The 25596-nt window shown below is 38.0% G+C and overlaps 1 protein-coding gene across 6 annotated transcripts in view; it reads right to left on the reverse strand.

Annotated features, from left to right (window-relative positions):
• KANSL1L (KAT8 regulatory NSL complex subunit 1 like) overlaps nucleotides 1–25596 on the reverse strand; it is a 148766-nt gene that overhangs the window by 29467 nt on the left and 93703 nt on the right. For all 6 annotated transcript variants that reach the window (XM_078328422.1, XM_035305595.3, XM_078328423.1 and 3 more), the window contains exon 6: nucleotides 23620–23824. In XM_078328422.1, coding sequence (XP_078184548.1) covers nucleotides 23620–23824 — 205 coding nt within the window. The remainder of the gene's footprint in view (nucleotides 1–23619; nucleotides 23825–25596) is intronic.

Genomic DNA, 25596 nt, shown 5'->3' on the forward strand with positions numbered 1-25596 from the left:
GCAGACATTCTATTTTCCCTTTCAACCACAGCCCAAGGCTGAGAAAGGCAAGTTCTTTGCATCTCTGTGCAGTAGATCTGAATTCTAGTTCACCCATTCACAAAGTCTATAGCCGCCATTGGAGACTCTTGGCTTTATGCAGGATTTCTAAAATGACTCCTCACATCTTCTAGGTTATTGCCTCCAGTCACTCTCAAGAATATGAAATAAAAACTTCTATGGAGTTTAATTGGAAAATACTCATAAGAAAGCTTCAGATTTCAGTGGGTCAGTTCCTTCTCTGAATTCTTAATATGTTTCTCTTCCTCCCCACCCCACACACACTTCTTCCTCTCCCTTTCTCTTATTTTGAGGATTTCTTTTTAAGCCAGATGAGTTATGTATTATACAAAATATTCTTTATATTTTACATTCTACTTTTTGGTACCTGGAGGTTTTTCTACTATAACTTTCCTACCATATCAGTGGAGTCAGAAGTGCAGGATTGGACCTACCAATTGAAATGTCACTCTGACCTTCAAAAAACTGTTTCAGGGAGGCTGAGGTGGGAGGATCACTAAAGCCCAAGAGGTTGAGTCCAATATGGCAACATAAAGAGACCTTATCTTTAAAAGAAACATTTTGCTTCAATAAAATGATTTTGTTGGCTGCCATACCATAGTAGGAAACTAGAAGCTAAAATAAGAAACTAGACATTACAGTGCTTCTCAAGGAATGCAATGTGTGACAGAGATGATCACAGACACTTTCAAACTTGTTGTGGAGAAAAGACATTAAGCACTAGCTACAATGAGAATTGCTATTAAAAAATCAGTTTTGACACTAGAAAAGGCATTTTTATTCTTGCCCATGAAAGAAAACAGCTATGGGACTGATGTCAAACAATTGTTTTCAGAACTTGGATAACAGGTAACACATGAGTGGTATCTCTGGGAGAAGAATAGCAAATGAGGTGATCCTGTAAATCTACCAGTTTGTTGCATGGTGGTAAATTCCCCAACTTTGGCACAAGGAAGGTGGCTCAGGTAGGGAGTAGCAGTCTAGCTGACAGGCAGAGACAGATGTTTGAGTTGGGAAGAACAAGGCAGCTGTAATTTGCAGAACAGAATGCCAGAAAAGAAGTTAAGCAGAGAAAGGCTCCAGAAATCCTCATAGGGTGTCTTTCAATCCTTTGCTAAATAATAATCTACATATGCATAGAGTGAAACAGCACAGGGCAGATTTAAAAACAATTCCAGGGGGTGGAAAAAAGGCATAAGAAAAGAACAAAAAAAACATGAGAAAAATAAAAAACAAATGGCAAGATGTCAATTTAAACCTGACTCTATCAAAATTACATCAAGTATAAATGCTCTAAGCACTTCAATTAAAAGGCATAAATAGGATTGTTATGGAGATCTCATTCCGGGCCCATTTGTCTGTATTGAGCTAGATCCCACATACTGTATTACTATCAGTCGGTATCTGGTAGTCCTGTCCCACTCTTCTCCCCTTCTTCTTCATGGACCTTTATTTGTCCATATTCAGTTTTAAATATTAAGTTTCCAAAATAATCAGCTGGTATTTTGACTGAGATTACCTTAAATTCAGGAAACTGAATGTCTTCCACTTATTAGGTCTTTAAATCCTATATAAAAGCTTTAAATTTGTTTCCATAGTAGACATATATATATAGTCAATTCTTAGAAAATTGACAGTATGCTTTGGGGAATGTAACTTTTTTAAACTATATTTTTAATTGGTTATTACTAAAATGTGTAAAAATAGTATTAGTTCTAATAATTTATTGATTCTATTGGATTTTCCATAAAATTACTTCATGTGAAAATAATGACAGTTTTATTTCACCCCTAAAATCAAAAAAATTTCCTTCAGAACTTTGGAGGCATTATTCTATTTTCATCTAGCATCTGGAGGCATTAAAGAGAATTTCAATGGCAGTTTCATTCTTACCCATTATAGGTCACATGTTGTTTTTGAGAGTTGTTTTCCCTTCAGAAGCTTTAACATCTTATGTTCTAGATATTCAGAAATTTCATCAGAATCTGTTTAGATATGGGCTGTTTATTTAATTCACAATGCTCAAAAGTTTGTAGACCTTTTCAAACTGAAGACATCATGTCTTCTTTTTAGCTGTGGAAATATTCATGCATAATTTCTCTTTGTGTCCTGGGAGATTTTTGACTCTATTTTCTAGTTCTTACACTAAAATTTTAATTCTAGCTATTTTATCCTCCCTCCGTCTCTCCCTTCCTTTCCTTTTTTGTCACCCAGGGTAGAGTGTGGTGGCAAAATCTATCACAGCTCACTATAGCCTCCACTGCCCTGGGTCAAGCAACCCTTCCACCTTATCCTCCCAAGTAGCTAGGACTAGAGGTAAATACCACCATACAAGGATCATTTTTAAGTTTTCTGTAGAGACAGGATCTCACTATGTTGCCTAGGCTGGTTTTAACTCCTGGTTCAATGGATCCTATCTCAGCTTTCCAAAATGCTGGTGTTACAGGCCTGAGCCACCACACCAGGCCTTATTTTAAATTTCCAAAGGCACTTTTTATTTTATTTTTATTTATTTATATTTTTTATTATACTTTAAATTCTGTGGTACATGTGCAAAACATACAGGTTACATAGGTATACACGTGCCATGATGGTTTGCTGCATCTATCCCCCCATCATCTACATTAGATATTTCTCCGAATGCTATCCCCCTTAAAAAGCTCATCATCACTGGTCATTAGAGAAATGCAAATCAAAACCACACTGAGATACCACCTCATGCCAGTTAGAATGGCGATCATTAAAAAATAAGGAGACAACAGATGCTGGAGAGGATGTGGAGAAATAGGAATGCTTTTTACACTGTTGGTGGGAGTGTAAATTAGTTCAACCATTGTGGAAGACAGTGTGGCGATTCCTCAAGGATCTAGAAATGGAAATAGCATTTGACCCAGCCATCCCATTACTGGGTATATATCCAAAGGATTGCTTTTGTTTCATGATTGTTTCTTTAGTGTAACAGGCTGCTCTGGAAGTTATTTTCTGTTGTTTAAATTGTTAATTTCTACCAAGGTCAGATATATTCTCTTTCTTGCTGCTGGTTTTTCTTCATATGTTTAATGACTTGGATATACTGGAAATGCCTTAACTCTAGACCTCTGTGTGGTTTGTTCCTTCCTCACTTCAATAAAGTCCCTAATCAAATGTCAGTTATTCCAGAAAGGATTTCTGACTCTCCTATCTAAAATAAACTCCTTTCTCCTAGACTTCTCTATCTCCTTACTTCAGTTCTATTTTTCCCCCCAAAACACAGCATTAGTTAACATTTACACTTTTTCTCGCAATTAAATATAAGCTCCATGTAGGTAGGAACTCTTTCCATCATTTTCACCATGGTATCTCCAATGCCTAGGCACTGTGTGGCACTTAATATTTCTTTATAAGATAGGAGGAGGGAGGGAAGAAAAGAAAGAAGGAAAGACATAATAAGTAGACTATTCTAAATAGCTGTATATGCCTCTGCTATTGTACATGAGGGTCTATTTCCTCAATAAGAGTTCTTCCTGAATGGAAAGACTAGAACTTTTGCATACATTGGCTTTGCATATATGAATGGGACTTGTCAACTTGCAGGCTTACCCTAGTGGAATTCTGCATCCCTCAAGTCTTGTTCACGTTAAGCTGATGCTAACTAACCTTATGCTCATTAATTTGAAGGGGAAGTATGAATGAGAGCATGCTAAGAACTATAGCCATTTAAATGTAATGTGTATAATGCTTTTATAAGGTAATATTTAAAGGCCTGAAGGGAAGATAATGGTCCAAATTTTTTTGGTCATAGGTGAAGTATTTGGATTACAATGGAGTGTTTAGTCCTTCCAAACTTCTCCTGAACAAGTAATATCGGGCAATGAAATAATCTCTAGTGAAAACAAACAGGCCAGATGTAGTGGCTCATGCCTGTAATCCCAGCACTTTGGGAGGCCAAGGTGGCCAGATCATTTGAATCAAGAGTTCAAGACCAGCCTGGTCAACATGGTGAGACCCCGTCTCTATTAAAAATACAAAAATAAGCTAGATGTGTAATCCTAGCCACTTGGGGGGCTGAGGAGGGAAAATTGCCTGAACCTGGGAGGTGAACGCTATAGTGAGCCGAGATTGCACCACTGCACTCCAGCGTGGGAAGCAAACTGAGATTCATGTCAAAACAAACAAAAAAAGAACAGAAAGAAAATATAAGATAATCATCTGTGACTCAAAATAAGAAAGAAATTTTGGATTCTGACTCAAAACCCAAAAAGTATAATAAAAAGGTTGATAAATTCAATCACTTTGAAAAAAAAAACCTCTGCATAGAAAGATAACATTAATCAAAGACAAGACAAACTGTGAAGAAAAAGTCACAAAAAACAAAGAGCAAATTTCCTTAATATATATGTATATATAAAAAAAGTAATAAAATATAATTTTTCTAATATAAAGAGCTCCCATAAATCAATATGGAAAAGGCAACAAATCCTCAAGAGAAAAATAAGCCAAGGATATAATCAGTAGTTTACAGAAAGAAAGTAAAATGGCTCTTAAACATATGCAGAGAATAGTCAATCTAACTCATACTAAGATGAATGTAAATTGAAACTAGACTATAACACCATTTTCTATGTAATGTATTGGCAAAAAAGCCCAAATTTTTAATAATTTACTGTGTTATAAAGATGTTGGGAAACAGGCAGTCTCCTTCATTGCTGGTGGGAATGTAATTTGGTTCAATTCTATTAAGGGCAATTTGGCAAAAAAAAAAAATTTAAATATATAAATATACATACTCTTTGTCCCAGCAATTAACTTCTGGGATTCTAAGAGATACATTCACAAACATGTGGACTGAGCTTCCTCAACATGATAAAGGGCATATATGAAAAACTGACAGTTTATATCATACTCAATGATGAAGACTAAAAGCTCTCCCTCTAAGATCTGGTACTGATATTCAACAGTGCACTAGACGTTCTAGCCAGATCAATTAGGCAAGAAAAAGAAATAAAAAGAAAGAGAAGAGGGAAGGGTAGGAAGTGGAAAATGGAAGGGAAAGGAAAGAAGAGGTAAGGGAAGGGAAATGGGAAAAGGAAAGATAAAAAGAAAGGGAGAAAGAAAAAGAAGAAAGAAAGAAATACTCTATTTGTAGATGGCATGTTCCTAGATATAGAAAACCCTGAAGAACAAACAGAGTTACTAAGGCTATTACATGAATTCAGAAAAACTGCAGAGTACAAAATCAGTACATAAAAATCAGTTGTGTTTCTACACATCAATGATATGGTTTGGCTGTGTCCCTACCAAAATCTCATCTTGAATTTTAGTTCCCATAATCCCCACATGTTATGAGAGGGACCCTATGGGAGGTAATTGACTCATAGGGGTAGTTACCCCCATGCTGCTGTTCTCATGATAGTGAGTTCTGTTGAGATGATTTCATAAGGGGCTTTTCCCCTTTTGCTCAGCACTTCTTCTTCCTGCCGCCATGTGAAGAAGTACATGTTTGCTTCCCCTTCATCCATATTGTAAGTTTCCTGAGGCCTCCCCAGCCATGCTGAACTGTGAGTCAATTAGACCTCTTTCCTTTATAAATGACCCAGTCTTGGGTATTTCCTTATAACAGTGTGACAATGTGACTAACACAGTAAATTGGTACTGCAGAGAGTGAGGTGCTGCTATAAGGATATAGGAAAATGTGGAAGTGACACTGGAACTGGGTAACAGGCAGAGACTGGAATGTTTAGAAGGCCCAGAAGAAAAGAGAAAAATGTGGGAAAGTTTGGAACTTCCTAGAGGCTTAGAGGCTCAGAAGACAGAAGATGTAGGAAAGTCTGGAACTTCCCAAAGACTTGCTGAATGGCTTTTATAAAAATGCTGACAGTGATATGGACAATGAAGTCCAGGCTGAGGTGCTCTCAGATGGAAATGAAGAACTTGTTGGCAACTGGAATAAAGGTGATTCTTGCCCTGTGTTAGAAGAGACTGGCAGCATTTTGCCCCTGCTCTAGAGATCTGTGGAACTTTGAATTTGAGAAAGATGATTTAGAGAATCAGGTGGAAGAAATTTCTAAGTGGCAAAGCATTCAAGAGGAAGCAGAGCATAAAAGTTTGGAAAATTTGCAGCCTGACAATGCAGTAAAAAACAAAAACCCATTTACTGGAGAAAAACTTTAGCCTGCTGCAGCAATCTGCATAAGTAACAAGAAGCAGAATGCTAATCACCAAGACAATAAGGAAAATGTTTCCAGGGAAGATCAGCAACATTCACGGTCCCTCTCATCACAGGCCTGGAGACCTAGGAGGGAAAAATGGTTTCGTGGCCCAGGGCCCCCCTGCCCTGTGCAGCCTTGAAACATGGTACCTGCATCTCAGCTGCTTCAGTTCCAGTCATGTCTAAAGGACGCCAAGGTATTGCTCAGGCCATTACTTCAGAGGGTGCAAGCCCCAAGCCTTGGCAGCTTACATGTGGTATTGAGCATGTGGTGTTGAGCCTGTGCAGAAGTTAAGAAGTGAGGTTTGGGAACCTTTGCCTAGCCATTATGCCCAGCCTCTCTTAACTGATTTCTGTTCCTCCAATCTCTCCCCACTGCAAATTGTACTATCCAAGGCACCAAGTTAATCTTTCAAAAGTAATACTTTTATCATTTCACTCCTCCACACCAAAACCATCACTGATTCCCTGATGTCGTCCTAATCATTGAGTCATTATAATCATCAGCATCATTCACATTTAATGAGGATTTATGTGCCAGGCATTGAGCTAAGTATCTTTCCTTTTTTTTTTTTTTTTTTTCTTGATGGAGTCTCACTCTGTTGCCCAGGGTAGAATGCAGTGGTGCAATCTTGGTTCACTGCAGCCTCCACCTCCCTGGTTCAAGCAGTTCTTGTGCCTCAGCCTCTCAAGTAGCTGAGATTACAGGTGTGCCACCATGTCTGGCTAATTTTTCTATTTTTAGTAGAGACAGAGTTTTGCCAGGTTGGCCAGGTTGGTCTCAAACTCCTGACCTCAAGTGATCTGCCTGCCTCAGTTTCCCAAAGCTTGGATTACAGGCATGAGCCATTGTGCCAGGCCTGAGCTAAGTATCTTTCAAATGTATTTGAAAAAAGGCTAAAAGGTAGACTTTTAAAAATCCTCCATTGCTAATTCAGCTAATGTCTTAATTTAGTGTTGTCCTTGAGTCCCAAAGCAGACCTCAGGCAAAGATTGTTTAATAGTAACAGTCACAAATTTCTTCCATCCCTGTGTGTATATATGCCCCTTTGCTGCAATTTCCCCTTTGCTGCAAATTCCATTCCTGTGTGCATGCCCCTATTTCTCCATCCCTTGGAATCTGGGCTGGCCAAGTCACGCTTTGTGCTATAGAATGCAATAGAAATTATGTTGTTTAAGATCTGGGAGACCAGGTGCAGTTCTCACACCTGTAATTCCAGCACTCTGAGAGGCCAAGGTGGGCAGATCACTTGAGACCAGGAATTTGAGAACAGCCTGGTGGCACCCGCCTGAAATCCCAGCTACTCAGAGGCTAAGGCATGAGAATCACTTGAACCCTGTAGGCAGAGGTTGTAGTGAGCTGAGATTGTGATACTGCACCCAGCCTGGGAGAGAAAGGGAAAATCTGTCTCAAAAAAAAAAAAAAAAATCTGGAACCTAGGCTTCAAGATACTTGTAACTTCCTCCTTATCATATTGGAGCACTGTTCTGAGGTGCCATGGAAGGAAGCCATTCTAGGTCAGGCAGCATGAGAGGCCACAAGGAGAACTGAGTTGCCCCAACCAACAGGCAGCACCACCTGCCAGAGCAGCAAGTGAGTCTCACTTCCTCCAGCACAGCTGGCCCTCCAGTTGAATGTAGCCATGTGAAGGTAGCCCTATTTTTATGGATGAGGAAAACAAAGTAGTGAGTAATTTGCACAATACTGCACACTATTATTAAGAAGTAGAACAAGGACTATAATCCAGTGTATCTTCTAGAACTCAAGTGCTGGCTCTCCACAAGAAATAACTTTTAGATTCTTTATAATTTGGTACCTTCCAAATTTGTCTACAATTATATAAAGCATATTTTCTCACAGATATATGTTATACATGCTATAAATTTTTCTCTCCACGTCAACCCAAAGAAGTCCCTGGAGTACCAAATTGTTACAGCAAGGTAAGGAAATCCTCAACTAAGATAATTCCCATTGTCTAAAGCAGCTGCTTTGGTAGGTGAAATGAAGTAGGTGTGGCATGGAAGAGAAAGAGTAGGCTTCCTAGCAGCATAAAAATACTACTTAAGTAACTTTTTTTTCTTGAGATGGAGTTTTGCTTTTGTTGCCCAAGCTGGAATGCAATGGCGTGATCTTGGCTCACTGCAACCTCTGCCTCCTGGGTTCAAGCGATTCTCCTCCCTTAGCCTCCTGAGTAGCTGACATTACAGGCATGAGCCACCACTCCCAGCTAATTATTTGTATTTTTAGTAGAAACAGTGTTTTACTAAGTTAGCCAGGCTGGTCTCGAACTCCTGACCTCAGGTGATCCACCTGCCTCAGCCTCCCAAAGTGCTGAGATTACAGGTGTGAACTCTCATGCCCAGCTTCCAGTAAGAATTTAAGTTTCTATGAGATGATATCTTCATTTTTCTTTAAATCTTTTATTATTTGTTCAAAAAAATAGCCTGCATTCACATAAAGTTTAGAAACCTAATCATTCACATTAAAAAAAAAATAAAAACTTTCAAATGAAATTATTATATATACTTTAATTCATACCACTGGATTATTTTATTAAACCACTCAGCATTATGATTTAAGAATCTATTAAATAACAATGATGAGACAGACTACAAACACTACTTTTGCAAATCTGCCATAGGAGATAGATAAAAGATCACAGACGAATAAATTAAAATGAGAAGAGTTCTGCCTTATTTCATAAAGGTTATAATATTCACTATTAATTTTACTCCAATTTATACATGTTAGGTCTACTACAGCTTTTTTCATAAATAAGAAATGGCTTGTGGATTACATGCCAAAATTCATTAAAAAAATTCTCCTGCTGAAAATAGTTTCCCGTCCAACATTCCATAGTCTTAATGTGACCATTTTGAATTTACTTTATTACTTCTGCAAGATCAACTTGTCAGCATGCAAATAGCATTCTTCAGAGTAACAGTATCATTGGTAAACAGCTTACCAGAGATTAGCAGGTCAACTAGTGACACAACAGGCCAGTTACGTTTTGTGTACAAATAAGAAGAGGAAAAGAAAAAAATTAGGTAATTTGAAGAATACCATGAACAAATAGGAACCAACCATAAAATCACTACATACCAGAGAGGTGGGAACCACCATGAGGGGGATAATAAAAGATAAGTGCTCATCCTGCAAATAAAGTTTCATTTATTCAAAACTTCTGCCCAGGTCATGTTTCTGATATTTATATTATATTGATTTATTTACTACTGCTCTAGGGCTGCAAGTATTAATAGAGAAGTAATCACCACTGCTATTTCCCACCCCCAATATGGAGGAAGGTAATTGGGAGGATGACCAAATAAAACTCCGGGCTTTTCCCTACCTTCAACCAACCATCCCTACTTTTATTAATTTCACATAAAACAACCTCTGATCTAAGTGATTGAATACATTTCTTGACTTATTCTTGTTTAAACATTTAGGTTTATTAACTAAAATCTTATAGTACAGTAAGTAGACTGCCCTAATTCAAAATATATAACTATTAGCTTCCTATATAAACTATTTGTATGTCCAATCACAACAACCTTCTTCTATAGAAACTGTATTAGGAATTCCAATCCTGGATGCCAGAGGCCTCTGTTCACCTTTCCCAGTGGGAAAGAGAGCTTCTTTTGTTAGGAGTTAATCAGGGTGGCTTCTGTTATCTAAGGCTGAGATAATATAGGACCTATGGTTGCATGGTAATTGGGTATAAAGACTTTCAAGAAAGAGCCAAAGAAGCAAATGATGATCAGATAAACATTTTTTAAATTATTAATTGCAATTGAAATTTTAAAGAATGCTATTAGCCACATTTATAGTTTTAAGAATTAGTATACTAGAGTATTATTCTGAAGAACATATTCACATCTTGTGTAGCTATGCCTACCAGTGTATTTTCTGGATCTAAAGATACATCCATATTCTAGGTAGATGAGGCAACATTATCAAGTTCAAAACAGCACAGGTTCTCCAAGCATAAACTGTCCCAGTAATGAATAAACTGGCTTAGACAACAAAAGATGTGATCCTCTCAGAATAAAAGAGCCAAACATTGTTGAATAGCCTTATAAACTATGTGAAGGTTTTTTTTGTTTGTTTTGTTGTTGTTGTTGTTGTTGTTACTGTTTTTGAGACAGAGTCTCACTCTGTCACCTAGGCTGGAGTGCAATGGTGCAATCTTGGCTTACTGCAATCTCTGCCTCTTCGGTTCAACTGATTCTCATGCCTTGGCCTCCCAAGTAGCTGGAACTACAGGTGCTCGTCATCATGCTTGGCTGATTTTTTAAAAATATTTTTATTAGAGACAGGATTTCACCATGTTGGTCAGGCTGGTCTTGAACTACTGACTTCAAGTGATCCACCCACCTCAGCCTCCCAAAGTGCTGGGATTACAGGCATGAGCCACTGTGCCTGGCCACTATGTGAAGTTTTAATGACTGTTTTTATGAGCTAGTCACAGAAAGAAACGGTCTGAAAAACTCATAAAAGATTCAAATCGGATGTAGAAATCAAGCTTATGAAAGAAGTAATGTTAAGATTCAGCATTAACACTTAAGAGAAAACTACCAAATTTCTATTTATGTTCATTTCAATAGTGCTAAATATGTGTATCTTTTCATTCCACTTTGTACTTCAGTTTCTCTAAGTAAAGTGGGGTATGAATATCAAATAAAAATATATTTAAAGCATTTAGAAGTTGATATGGTTTGGTGGTCTCCCCACCCAAATCTTATCTTGAATTTTCACTGTGTTGTGGGAGGGACCCAGGGGGAGGTAATCAAATTATGGGGGTGGGTCTTTCCTGTGCTGTTCCTGTGATAGTGAATAAGTCTCATAAGATCTGACGGTTTTAAAAAGAGGAGATCTTCTGCATAAGCTGCCTTCTCTTGTCTGCCACTATGTGAGATGTGCCTTTCACCTTGCACCAAGATTGTGAGGCATCACCAGCCATGTAGAACCGTAAGTCCATTAAACCTCTTTTTCCTCCCAGTCTTGGGTATGTCTATATCAGCAGCATGGAAAGACTAATACAGTAAATTGGTACCAGTAGAGTGGAGCACTGCTAAGAAGATACCCAAAAATGTGGACGTGACTTTGAAACTGGGTAACAGGCAGAGGATGGAACAACTTGGAGGGCCTCAGAAAACAGGAGGGCCCCAGAAAACTGGGAAAGTATGGAACTCCCTAGAGATTTGTTGAATGGGTTTGACCAAAATGCTGATAATGATATGGACAGTGAAATGCAGGCTGAGATAGTCTCAGATGGAGATGAGGAACTTGTTGGGAACTGGAGCAAAAATGACTCTTGTTATATGTTAGCAAAGAGACTGGTGGCATTTTGCTCCTTCCCTAGAGATCTGTGGAACTTTGAACTGGAGAGAGATGATTTAGGGTATCTGGCAGAAGAAATTTCCAAGCAGCAAAGCATTCAAGAGATGACTTGGGTACTGGTAAAGGCATTCTGTTTTAAAAAGGAAACATCATAAAAGTTTAGAAAATTTGCAACCTGACAATGCAACAGAAAAATCCTATATTCTGAGGAGAAATTCAAGCCAGCCACAGAAAGTTGCATAAGTAATGAGGAGCCAAATGTTAATCCCCAAGACAATGGGGAAAATGGAAAATGTCTCCACAGTATTTCAGAGGTCCTCACAGTAGCCCCTCTCATCACAGGCCCAGAAGTCTAGGAGGAAAAGGTGATTTGGTGGGCCAAGTCCAGGGTTGCTGAGCCGTGTGCAACCTAAGGACTTGGTGTCCTGTGTCCCAGCTGCTCTAGCCATGGCTGAAAGAGGCCAATGCAGAGCTCAGGCTGTGGCTTCACAGGTTGCAAGCCTCAAGCCTTGGGAGTTTCCATGTGGTGTTGAGCCCACAAGGGCAGAGGTCAAGAAATGAGGTTTGGGAACCTCTGCCTAGATTTCAGAAGATGTATGGAAACACCTGGATGTTCAGGCAGAAATTTGCTGCAGGGGTGAGGCACTCACGGAGAACCTCTGCTAGGGCAGTGCAGAAGGGAAATGTGGGGTCAGAGTCCCCACAAAAAGCCCCTACTGAGACAGCACCTAGTGGAGCTGTGAAAAGAGGGCCACTGTCCTTCAGACCCCAGAATGGTAGATCCGCTGACAGCTTGCCCTGTGTGCCTAGAAAAGCCGCAGACAGTCAACGCCAGCCCATGAAAGCTGCCAGGAGGCAGTCTATACCCTGCAAAGCCACAGGAGTAGAGCTGCCCCAGGCCATGGGAAGCCAATCTCTTGACCTGGATGTGAGACATGGAGTCGAAGAGATCATTTTGGAGCTTTAAGATTTGACTGTCCTGCTGGATTTTCATCTTGTATGGGGCCTGTAGCCCACCTCCCTTTTTTTGGCCAATTTCTCCCATTTGGAAAGGCCATATATACCCAGTGTCTGTACCCTCATTGTGTCTAGGAAATAACTAACCTGATTTGGTTTTACAGGCTCATAGGTAGAAGGGACTTGCCTTGTTTTGGATGAGACTTTGGACTGTGGACTTCTATGTTAATGCTGAAATGAGTTAAGACTTTGGAGGACTGCTGGGAAGGCATAATTGGTTTTGAAATTTGGGAGGGTCCGGGTTGGAATTATATGGTTTGGCTGTGTTGTCACCCAGATCTCGTCTTGAATTCCCACATGTTGTGAGAGGGATCGGTGGAAGGTAATTGAATCATGGGGACAAGTCTTTCCCTTGCTGTTCTTGTTACAGTGAATAAGTCTCATGAGGTCTGATGGTTTTAAAAAGAGGAGTTCCCCTGCACGAGTTCTCTCTTTACTTGCTGCCATCTACATAAGACATGACTTGCTCCTCCTTGCCTTCCACCATAATTGTGAGGCATCCCCAGCCATGTAGAACTGTAAGTCCATTAAACCTTTTTTCCTGTATTAAATTACCCGGTCTCGGGTATGTCTTTATCAGCAGCATGAATATGGACTAATACAGAAGATAAAATGATGCCTGACCCATAATTGCTTAATAAATATTATTTGACATTATCATTAGTGTTATGAAATGAGCAAAGTCAAGTAAAAATGCATAACATTATGCTTTTTTTAATCTTGTCTAGCAAAGGGATCATAAACTCTACCAATAATTGTTCTAAATAATTATTTCTATTGGTATACCTCTATCTCTTCCATCTTATTGCTCTAGTAGAAAAATTAGGCCAGGTGCAGTGGCTCATGCCTGTAATCCTAGCACTTTGGGAGGCTAATGCAGAATGATCACTTTGAGCCCAGGAGTTCAAGACCAGCATAAACAACATAAAAAGACCCTGTCTCTACAAAAAATGAAAAATTAGCTGGGTATGTCAGTACATGCTTGTACCAGCTACTTGGGAAGACTGCTCAAGCCTAGGAGATTGAGGCTGCAATGAGCTGCAATTGTGACACTACACTCCAGGCTGGGTGACAGAGTGAGATGTCGTCCCCTCACCACCCCAAAAAACAGAAAAAAAATTAGTGTAACACTTCCCTAGAAAAATGTGGAGTATAGAAGGAGTACGTTATGAACTCAGAGCTGGGTAAGGTTTCTAGGCAGAATGTGCAAAGTGCCAAATGGTTTCATTTAATTGCCTATGATAAAGTATGGATGGATTAGGATGATCTTCAAAAGAAGGTGTTGGGCTGTGGGCAGTGACTTTAGCCTGTAATCCCAGCACTTTGGGCAGGCAGATCACTGGAGATCAGGAGTTCGAGACCAGCATGGCCAAATGGTGAAACCCTATGTCTATTAAAAATATAAAAATTAGCCTGGCATGGTGGTGGTGCCTGTAATCCTAACTACTAGGGAGCTTGAGGGAGGAGAATCACTTGATCTGGGAGGCGGACATTGCAGTGAGCCAAGATTGTGCCACCACACTCCAGCCTGGATGACAGAGCAAGACTGTCTCAAAACAAAAACAAAAACAAAAAACAGCAGCTTACATTTTCAAGCAGAATTTAGAGAAAATAGAGCCAGTACTTTTCAGTCCAAAAATAAGACTGTTTTCTCATTTCCAGCTACTCCATATGCCAAAAGGTTTTCACAGTTAGACACGGTATCAGTAAAACATCAAATCCAGGGACTGCCAGTAAAACTGTCAGTGTCAAGATCTCAAGGATGAGACTGTAAGACCCTTCATTAACACCTCAGGAAGACTTGAGGCATGTTCATAGATCCTGGCACCTAGACAGAGGGCTTCTAACACTCTTAGAGGCATGCCTCAGTGATCTCTGGTAGACAAAAGGGCTTTTAAGTACCTCAAGGTGATTGCCCCACAGCAAAGTCAAGTATCTTAAAGGCACTGCCCTAGACAAACTCTAAGATGGAGAATGGCCTGTCTCTAAGAATTGCAAGTATAATTCTTGTCCAATACAGTGTATCTTAATGTGATACATATGGAAATAACAAAGTATTAAAAATTTTGAACTTTGATCAAGAAAGAGAGCTCAAAATGAAAAGGCACTGGGCCTTCTGTAGGCAGGAAGCAGGCTGGGAAAACACATATGCAAACAGGGGCTCCCTTCTATGCAAAAGAAAAGGTGACTCAGAATGCAGCCAAGAACCCCGAGGGCAGATCCAACAGCCAAAAAAAATCCCCTTCCTGAAGTAGGGATCCTAATCAACAAACCTACAACATGTACCTAGTTATATTTTAAAACTGCTCTATGCCTCCCCCTGACTGGCAGTGTCCATTTTATGTTGCGTATGTGTACAGCAAATAACAACTTTAGTTCTCAAGTCTCTAGATCCAGAGGAACTATATTTGAGGAGCTGCACCCAAAGAACTATAAACACATGAAGAGCCATACCTACCTCTCAAGTGAAGTGTCTGGACATGATTCTTTTTTTTGATACAGTCTTGCTCTGTTGCCCAGGCTAGAGTGCAAAGGCGCAATCTCGGCTCACTGCAACCTCTGCCTCCAAGGTTCAAGTGATTCTCCTGCCTCAAAGCCTCCAAACTAGCTGGGATTACAGGCACACACCACCATGTCCAGCTAATTTCTGTATTTTTAGAAGAGACGGGGTTTTGCCATATTGGCCTGGCTGGTCTCCAACTCCTGACCTCAACTGGTCCACCAGTCTCAGCCTCCCAAATTGCTGGGATTACAGGTGTGAGCCACTGTGCCCAGCCATGGACATGATTCTTGATGATGAGTTCCAAGGCTTCAAGCCCAAGCCTAGTGCCATAATGGGTTGAGACATCAGGGGTCTTGGAAGGAAGGCTTTAAATGGTTTTTACATGTGAAAGAGGGAGCCAGAGGATGGACTGTAGTAGGTTTCAATTATAGCCCCACTGAACCCCTATCTCCCAGTATTCTTGCCTTTGTATATTCCCTCCTATATTAAATCCTACACTGAGTCACTTTAACCAATAAATTAAACAGAAAAACACTGTTCTAGTTCTAGGATTAAGTCTTAAGAAGAACTGTCAGCTTCTATATTTGCATTTTTGGGAGCCATAGAGAGTGAAAGAAGTCCAGCTATTCCAGCCCATCCAAGCATCCAGATGGCTAACCCTAGTAACAATCTTACTACAACTTTAAGAGAGACCTTAAGCAAGGCTGAAGAATAACTACTTAGGTAATCCACAGAATCATGAAAGATAATAGAAAATAGTTTTAAATCACTAAGTTTGGGGACAGTTTGTTATGCAACAATAGATGACCAAAATAAGAGGAATAGGCTACTCTGAATGTGCAGCATGGGACACATGCCCACGTCTATGGAAAAGATACACAGCATAATGAATTTTTATACTGGTATATGCCCAGGTAACCACCACCAAGGATATGAAACATTTCCAACTCAAAAACCTAGATTGTGCCCTTTCCTGGTCAACTTCTATACTCTCCCCCATACCCCAATGAAGTAACTACAGTTCTCATTTCTATCATTACCAGTAAGTTTTATTTGTCTTTATCAGAATATGTTCCCTTTTTATTTTTTATTTTTTTTTAGACAGGGTCTGATTCTGTCACCCAGACTGGAGTGCAGTGGCACAGACACGGTTCACTGCAGCCTCAACTTCCTTCAAGCAAGCCTCCCGCTTCAGCCCACTGTGCAGCTGGGACCACAGGTCCTCACCAGCACACTTGGCTAATTTATTTTTTGATTTTTGTAGAGACAGAGTATCACTTTGTTGCCTTGAGTGGTCTCAAACTTCTGAGCTCAAGTGATCCTCCCCTCTCAGCCTTCCCAAAATGCTGGTATTACAGGCATCAGCCACCACACCAGGCCTGTTCTGTCTTCTTTCACTCAACATATTGTCTGGGAGATACATCTTTGTTGTTTTATCAGTAGTCCATCCTTTTTATTGCTGTATAAACATACCAATTTTGCTGTTGGGCATTTAAACTGCTTCGGGTTTGGGGGCTTTAATGAGTAAAGCTGCTAAGAGCACTGTGATGGTTAATTTTATGTGTCAGATCGACAAGGTGAATGGATGCCCAGAAAGCTGGTAAACATTATTTCTGGGTGTCTGTGAGGGTGTTTTCAAACAGATTAGCATTTGAATAAGGAGACTGAGTAGAGATCACCTTCACCTAATCTGATGAAAGTACAAATAAAACAAAAAGGCAGAGGAAGGGCAAATTCCCTTTCTTCTTGAGCTGGGACATTCATCTTCTCCTGCCCTCAGACATCAGTGCTCCTGGTTCTCTGGCCTTTAGACTCCAGGACTTAATACCAGGTATCCTCCTCCTGCTGGTTCTATGGCTCTGGCCTAGAACTGAATTATATCACTGGTTTTCCCAGTTCTCCAGCTGGCAGATGGCATATTATGAAACTTTTTGGCCTCTATAATCATGTGAGCCAATTCCCATAATAAATCTTCTCTTCTATATCTATATATATTCTATTGGTCTCTTTCTCTGGAGAGCCTTTGTGTGTATACATGTTCATTACTCCTGGGTGAGTTCCTAAGAGTGGAATTGCTGGGACATAAGAATAGATATATGTTAGGCTGGGCCCAGTGGTACACACCTGTAATCCCAGCCCTTTGAGAGGCCAAGGTGGGCGGATCACTTGAGCTCATAAGTTCAAGACCAGCCTGAGCAACATGACAAAAACCCATCTCTGCAAAAAATACAAAGAAAAAATTGGCCAGGCATGATGGCACATGCCTGTCGTCCCAACTACTCTGGAGGCTGAGGTGAGAGAATTGTTGGAGAGCTTAAACCCTGGAAGCTGGAGCTGCAGTGGTCTAAAATGGCTTCACAGCAGTCCAGCTTGGGCAACAGAGTAAGACCATGTCTCAAAAAAAAAAAAAAAAAAAAGGAAAAAAGGAAAAAAAAGAGTAGATGTAGTATTAATTGCATTTCCTTGATGAGTAAAGACTTTAAACACATTTTCATATTGGCCATTTGGATATCCTCTATCCTCTTTTACAAAATAGCTCTTCAAGTTTATGCATATTTTTTATTTAAAAAAAATTTTATTGTGGTAAAATACATAGAACAAAAGTTACCACTTTACTATTTTAAAGTATGTAACTGTGTTTATGCCTATTTTGAATTAGGTTATCTCTTTTTTCTTGTTTTTTTTTTTTTGGCCATTTGAAAATATATACATATATTCAAGATATAAAATCTTTGTTGAAAATATATATATATATATATATATATATATATATACACACACACACACAGAGAGAGAGAGAGAGAATGCAAATGTCTTAATTTAGCGTGTCCTCTACTGTCTTAATGCTGTCTTTGGTGAAAATTAGTTCATAATTAACAAAGCCCATTAGCAGTCTTTTCTGATTAGTGATATTTGTATCCTGTTTAAGAAGTCAACCACCCCGAGGACATAAAGATATTCTCCTATGTTTTCTTCTAGAAGCTTTACTGTTTTCCTTTCACATTTAGGTCTGATTTACTTTCCTTTTTTACTGGTGGGTAGTATGTGTTTACAACTGAGTAGTTCTATCAATCCATTTCCTGCCTCTAAAATTTTGGGGATCTGACAACCTTTTTCATTTTGTCTAGTCTTTGCCCCTTTCGGGCTAAGCTGGTAGTGTTTCTTCTGGTATACAATTCTCAAAATCCTTGTGGGATTCCCATATATGTCAAGGGAATCCATGTCATTAAGACAAGTGTGTTCTCCCAAAATTCTTTCTGGGTAACCCTATCTCTATTCTTGGCTTCTGCTGAGATGATTGATTGGAACCGTGAGTTATATATCTAACCTTCCCAGCAAAAGTTTGTCTATGCTCTGAGTCATCTCCAGAACAAGCTACAACACTTTTTGTAACAGCCTGAATATTTTCCAGATCATCAAGTTCTGGTTCCTTTTAACCTAACAGTTCCTTACTCACTTTATCTCTTTCATCTTATATTCTACTGTAAGAAGGAAGGAGAAACAGGATCACAAATCCCCCATTTTACTTGGAAATTTCCTCAGCTAAATATCCAAGTTTGTTGCTTAAAAGTTCTATTTACCACTTCACAGTAGAATATAATTCAGCCAAGTTTTCTGCCACTTTATAACAAGGATGGCCTTCCCTCCAGTTTCTAATAAGTGTCCCTCATTGCCTTCTGAAACCTCACCAAAGGCACCTTTAACATTCATGTTTCTAGCAAATTCTGTTCATGATGACATATGTACTCTCTAAGATAACAACAGTTTTGTTTTCCATCTTCCTCACTCCTTCTGAGCCCTCCCAAAACCTAGGCTTTTCCCTATCATGTACCTTAAAATTCTTCCAGCCTTTGCTCGTTACTCAGTTCCAAAGCCACTTCTACCATTAAGTATTTGTTATATCAGCACCTTAATTCCTGGCACTAAACTCTGTACAAAGTTTCCTAGGGCTGCCATAATAAATTATCATAAGACGAGTGATTTAAAGCAACAGAAATTAATCCTCTCATTGTTGTGAATGACAAAAGTCTGAAATTGACGTGTTGGCAGGGCTACACTCACTCTGATGGCTCTAGGGGAGAATCCTTCCTTGCCTCTTTCAGCTACTATGGCTCCTGGCATTCTAAAAATCAAGTTATATTTAAATTTTATGTTTTCTGCTAACACCTTGATTTTATTTTATTTTAATTTACTTTTATATATTTTTTTGAGACAAGTCTCACTCTGTCGCCCTGGCTGGAGTGCAGTGGTGGGATACCTGCTCACTGCAACCTCTGCCTTCCAGGTTCAAGCAATTCTCCTGCCTCAGCCTCCCAAGTAGCTGGGATTATAGTACATGCCACCATGCCCAGCTAATTTTTCTATTTTTAGTAGAGACAGGGTTTCACCTCTTGGTCAGGCTGGTTTGGAACTCTTGACCTCAAATGATCCTCCTGCCTTGGCCTCCCAAAGTGCTGAGATTACAGGCCTAAGCCACCATGCCTGGCCCAGTCTCTGACATTCTTTAACTTGTGGAAGCCCAACTCAAATCTCTGCCTTCATCTTCATATAGCCTTCTCTGTCTCTCAATCTTCTATTTGTCTTCTCAAATCTCTTTCTCCTTTCTAAGGACACAAATCACTGGATTTAGGAACTATTTTAAATTCAAAATGATCTCATCTCAAGATCCTTAATTGCAACTACAAAGACTTTACTGACAAAAATGTTCACTGTATTAGTTTGCTAGGTGCGCCATAACAAAATACCACAACTGAGTGGCTTAAATAACAGTTCTGGATGCTAGATATCAAATCAAGATGTCAGCAGGATTGGTTTCTTTTGAGGACTAAGAGGAAGAATCTGTTAGGCCTATTCCCTAACTTCTGGTGCTTGCTGCCAATCTTTGGCATTCACAATAGGGTTTGAGTTCCCATGAGACTCTAATGCCTCCACTGATCTGGCAGGAGGCAGAGCTCAGGAAGTAATGCTAGCTCACCTGCTGCTCACCTCCTGCCTCCTGCTGTGTGGCCCATTCCTAACATGCCACAGACCAGTATAGGTGTGTGGCTTCGGGATTGAGGACACTTGCTTTAAAATCATGTAAATATCTTGTTCCTCATCAAGTTTATCCTCAATCCTGACCCAAGATTTATTACCTGTTAATGATTCTTATCCAATCAATCTTTACTATGATGACTGCAAAATGATTCTCTAATTTGACTGTTTATTCCACAATTATTAATCAGCATCCTAGCATATTGAAAAGTCCTCCTTTCCCCCAATTTATCTATCTATCATCAGTATGGACTCATGGATTCCTATTTTTTCCATAGTTTAATATTGTCTTTATTTATTTTGATGACAAAGACCTAGATTTGGCCAGTAGGGGCCTCTTCAAGCTAGCTTCTGTGTTCTTTCAACATGCTTTTGTCATTTTTAGAAACATTTCCTTGCTTTCTGTTAACATTAAGATGTTCCAGGATAATCATACCTTTTCTTCCCCAGCCCTGGAGACCAGCCATTTCTCCAGAAATCCCCGATTCCTTTTAGTAGGAAATGGTATTAGAAAACAAAATGAGTGCCAGGCATACTGATTGCTTATCAGGATAAGTCTGAGTCTAGATTTGTGCTATCCAATTTGGTAGCCATTACCCACATGTGGCTACTTAAATTAAAATTAATAAAAATAAAATAAATTAAAAACTCAGGATGGGCACAGTAGCTCGCACCTGTAATCTCAGCACTTTGGGAGGCTAAGGCATGAGGATCACTTGAGCCCAGTAGTTCAAGACCAGCTTGGGCAACATAGCAAGACTTCTAAAAAAAAAAAAAAGAAAGAAAGAAAGGAAAAGAACTCAGTTCCTCAATTACATAAACCATGTTTCATGTGCTCAATAGCTACATGTGTCTAGGAGCTACCATATTGGACAGTATAGATTTATAGAGCATTTGAATCACTTCAGAAAGTTCTATGGTTCTCAAGACTTTCCATAAAGAAAAGAAAAAGAAAGTTCTATAGTATATGGAATATCACTATTCTAGACCATTGCAGTAGGCAAATCTAGGACACACACACACACGAGTTCCCATTCGCTATTGCTTAAGTATTGTCCTATGTTCCATTACATTAATTCTTTAACACACTAAATGATTATTTATTGAGCACATACTATCAGACGGGTAGTCTTCAAGGCCCTTTAGATCTGGAAATAAAAAGATACAGTCCCTATTCTCTAAAAACATACCAGTTAATGAAAAGTCAGAAACAGAAACGATTATAGAAGAATATAATACATTTCATCTTAGCGAGATTAAAACAGGGTGCTATAACAATATATATATATATATATATATACCATTCTGGGGATATGAAGGGAGGCTTCCTGAGAGAAATGATATTTAAATTAAGTTTAGAAAGGCAAATAATTATTGGGCTGACAATATGGGAGATAAGTTGAGGGTCACAGAATTTGCTATTCTCTAATACTTTTTTCACTTACAATCCTTTCTTTCTCTCCACCATAACCTTCAAAAATCTGCTTATCTTTCAAAACCCATTTTTTCTATATATTTCCTAATACCTATTAACCTTAGAAACCTTGAAATATACTGTCTTTACTAATTTCAGCCCCACAAAATATTTGGTTTATTTTTGTTATTATAAATGTTTATAAAAAGAACATGGGCTTTGGAATCAAATTTACTGTTCATCACTCTTAATCTCAATTTCTATATCTAAAGGTGGTTTTAATAACACCTAATTGTTATATGCTTGATGGTTCAATAATGTAGTAAAATTGCTTAGCATAGTAGGAGCTAAAATGTGGTAAACTAAGTAGTCTACTAGTAACAGTAATCCTACAACTTGTTCTGTCCTTTGCTGAAAGTCTTAAAATATTTACACCTTTCCAGGCCAGTCTTTACATTATCAAAGCACACTTTATATTATTCTAGTAACATCTAGCAAATCACTTAAATTATTTAAGTGAATTTCTTCCAGTCGGAATACTATGGCCTATTCACATGTAAAATACTTCATACAGACAATTCTATTTATGGCTATAAAGTCAAAAAATTACATTTGAAAAATGTTATTTATCTATTGCTTACAGCAATTTTAAACAAAATTATTAAATAAGATATGGTTTCATATATAAAAACTTTAAATAAAAATTATGTTCCCATTAGGTTGACTTAGGTAAAAAAAAATTTTTAACGATGAAATAAAACAATTTTTTAAAGAATAATTTCAAATTAGGGTATCATACATTAGTATCATAATCATTCAATAATAACTGAGCTACTAAACAGGAAATGTCTTTTTTTTTTTTTTTGAGATGCAGTTTTGCTCTATCACCCAGGCTGGAGTGTGGTGCCATGATCTCGGTTGACTGCAACCTCTGCCTCAAGTGATTCTCCTGCCTCAGCTTCCCTAGTGACTGGGATTACAGGTGCCTGCTAACTATGCTGGGCAAAATTTGTATTTTTCATGCTGGGCTAATTTTTGTATTTTAGTAGAGACCAGGTTTCGCCATGTTGGCCAGTCTGGTCTCAATCTCCTGACCTCTAGTGATCCACCTGCCTTGGCCTCCCAAAGTGCTGGGATTATAGGCATGAGCCACCACACCCAGCAGGAAAAGTCTTTTAATAAAAGCTAATTTTTTGGCATCCACATTCCTATTTATAATTGGACCTTGATAAAAGAGCTTAAAATTGGTTCCTAACAAGGCATCTTTATTTTAATACAAACATATTTAAATAATGTAATGATAATCAGAAAAAATCAATATTAAATAATAGCATCAATAATTTCTTTCCTTTCATATATTAAGAAATCTAAAAGAATTTGACAGGGAAGCATATACAGCAAGAACTAGAGGTAACTTGTTTTGCCTTTCATCACAGCTGGTTTAGAAGTACACTAAAGGAATTATAACCATTATTTTGTTCATACATGAAAAATATGCTTTTCAAAATGAATGTTTCTAATAAAGCATATTTAATTTGTAAAAACTGTAAGCATGAACATCCAAAATTGTATTGCTTATATCCTAGAAGAAGGAAAAGAAATGCTCAACAAGATTAATAAATACCAAACCTAAAAAGGAAGGCAATGTTACTTCTCCAAAAAAACTGACAGCTGTGCATATTTTCTTCTTCTGAGTAAATATTTATGAGACAATTATGTAGTACATGTGTGTTTACCTTCTTATCTTTGCAAGTACATTTTAAAAATTACCTTGACATTTTATTTGCTCTCAAATTAGTTTAAGCACAATAGTGGAATTTTGTTTTAACCAGGGATGTGAGAAGTTCCAGAATATACCGCTTGCAATGTTTAAAAAATTACTAAATCCCACTTTAATATTATTAATATCTATTATGTCATTTATAAACTATATTTGTAAGTTTTCTACATGAAATTATTCAAAATAACTGTTTTTCTAAATAACAATCCACATCTTCTCGTACATGAAATATGCTGATGGTGAATCACTGATCATGTTTTCTTCCCAAAGGCAGCCTTACCTGTGGAGTCCAACAAAAACTAGGGCTCAGTCTGTAGAGTTTTCGTTTGTGGAAACTCTGAAGTGGCCTTGTTCGGGCTGATGTACTTATGAAAGTCAAGGATGAGGATTTCAATCTTGTCCTGTCTTTTCTCTTTTTCTTACTGTGCTTCTGGTTAAGTAACCAGCTACTGGAGGCAGACAGCTCATCTAAATTCTCTGATGCACTGAAATGCCATGAAATAGTTAAGGGGTAGAAAGGGAACAAAACAAACAAACAAAAAAGACAAAGAAAACTAATGTAAATTGCCTTGATCTATTAAGAAAGAAGAGTATTAATCTTAACCAATTTTGTAGTAACAATTGGTAAAAGATTTTGTATTAATGGGAAATTACAGATTCAAGTTGTGAAAACCACTTTTACATCTATTTTCTCCTGCAAAACAAATACCCCATAAGTTAGAAAATGCTCACAAGTTCACTAGTATAATGTAATTGCTCATTATAAATCAATAATTCATGTCAATTACAGTGTTTTAGCTATTTACATAAAATTCTTTTTGTGTATGATGAAATTACATAGATTATCAGGCTTTGAAAAGGGCTAGAGTCATCACTGCATTATTAGTTGCTCTAATATAAGCACTACATATTAATAACACTTCGGTGCATTTTGAAACAGAGCTGTAACCTTACTATATTTTAGGATTTTTTTTAACTTCAGATTCTACAGAAACTACAATTATAAAACAATGAAATAGGTCATGTAAGCTACAAATGAAAAGAAGCATAATACTTTTATATTTATTCTTTATATTTTTTAAACATTATATTTAAATATTTCAAATATTTTACAATATCAGAACATCAGGAGGATGATAACCCTCATTGCCACATAAATTTAATTTCATTTGCACTATTATATTATATATACAGTAATAAAGCTTTTCAGGTCCTACAAGGTACCAATTTCAACCTTAGTTATGTAGACAAAAGCTAGTCATTTTAGTATTCTAATACTAACAAATAGATGTGCTATATGTGATACTGCTGTTTAATATATAAGATCTAAATATGCTATTTGGTTCAAGTAGACTTAGTGTTTATCAGTAAATATAAAATATGATTTTTATATAGCAGTATTATTTTTAAATCACATTTATGGCTATTATAAATATTATATTAGCTTGTGGATAAAGTAAATAATTCAAGAATGCTTTACATAGTAATGAGAAACCAGAAATAAAGGTGTCTGAATGGCTTATGTTGGTAAAACTAAATAGAATTAAATATGGCATTTGGTGACTATCATGCATTCAACAAATACATAATTGATTATACATTACTGGCCAAACTAGTATAGAAAAAAAAGTTGATGACAACTATTTCACTTTTAAAATATTAAATCTCCAGAAATCTCTAGCAATGCTTTAAGTCTCAGTAAATAAAAGGTTCTAAAAATCTTTCATCGGGTTGCTGGCTAAGAAAGATTTAGAGTATAATGCTTTCTCTCAAATTAACAGGTCCAATCCCACAGCTGGATGTTACTTTCTGTTATATCAAGGGGGAGCAGAAGGCATATAGAAGAGCCAAAATGAAGTTAGGCACTAAAGAGGCTAAGTGGCTAGCATAGAAGTGAGTTGAGGTCAAGAACAGGTTTCAGTAGCTAGCTGGCATTAGAAGTAGTAAAGTCAGGAGATGTAAGTAAGATCCAGGAAGGTAGGAGTAGATCCAGCACCAAGACAGGTTCTTTGTCCAGCAAGTCAGAAGCACCTTTAGGCAGAACTTACATTGGCTCTTTAAAAAACATTGCTCTGGAAGTGTCTAGGGAAAATAAAAAGCTTATTCTGGAGTCTGAGATCTACTTAACACTTACCTCTATTTACAACTCTAGTAGTTAATGAGATGTTAGCTTTCCCCTTCTGACAGAAGGATTAGCCCAAAGAAGATGAGCCCTCATCTTATGAATGAAAAGACACAACTCATGAACTGGCTAGAG

This window comes from Callithrix jacchus, chromosome 6 (genome assembly GCF_049354715.1).
Source record: "Callithrix jacchus isolate 240 chromosome 6, calJac240_pri, whole genome shotgun sequence".
In the NCBI taxonomy this organism is placed as follows: domain Eukaryota; kingdom Metazoa; phylum Chordata; class Mammalia; order Primates; family Cebidae; genus Callithrix; species Callithrix jacchus.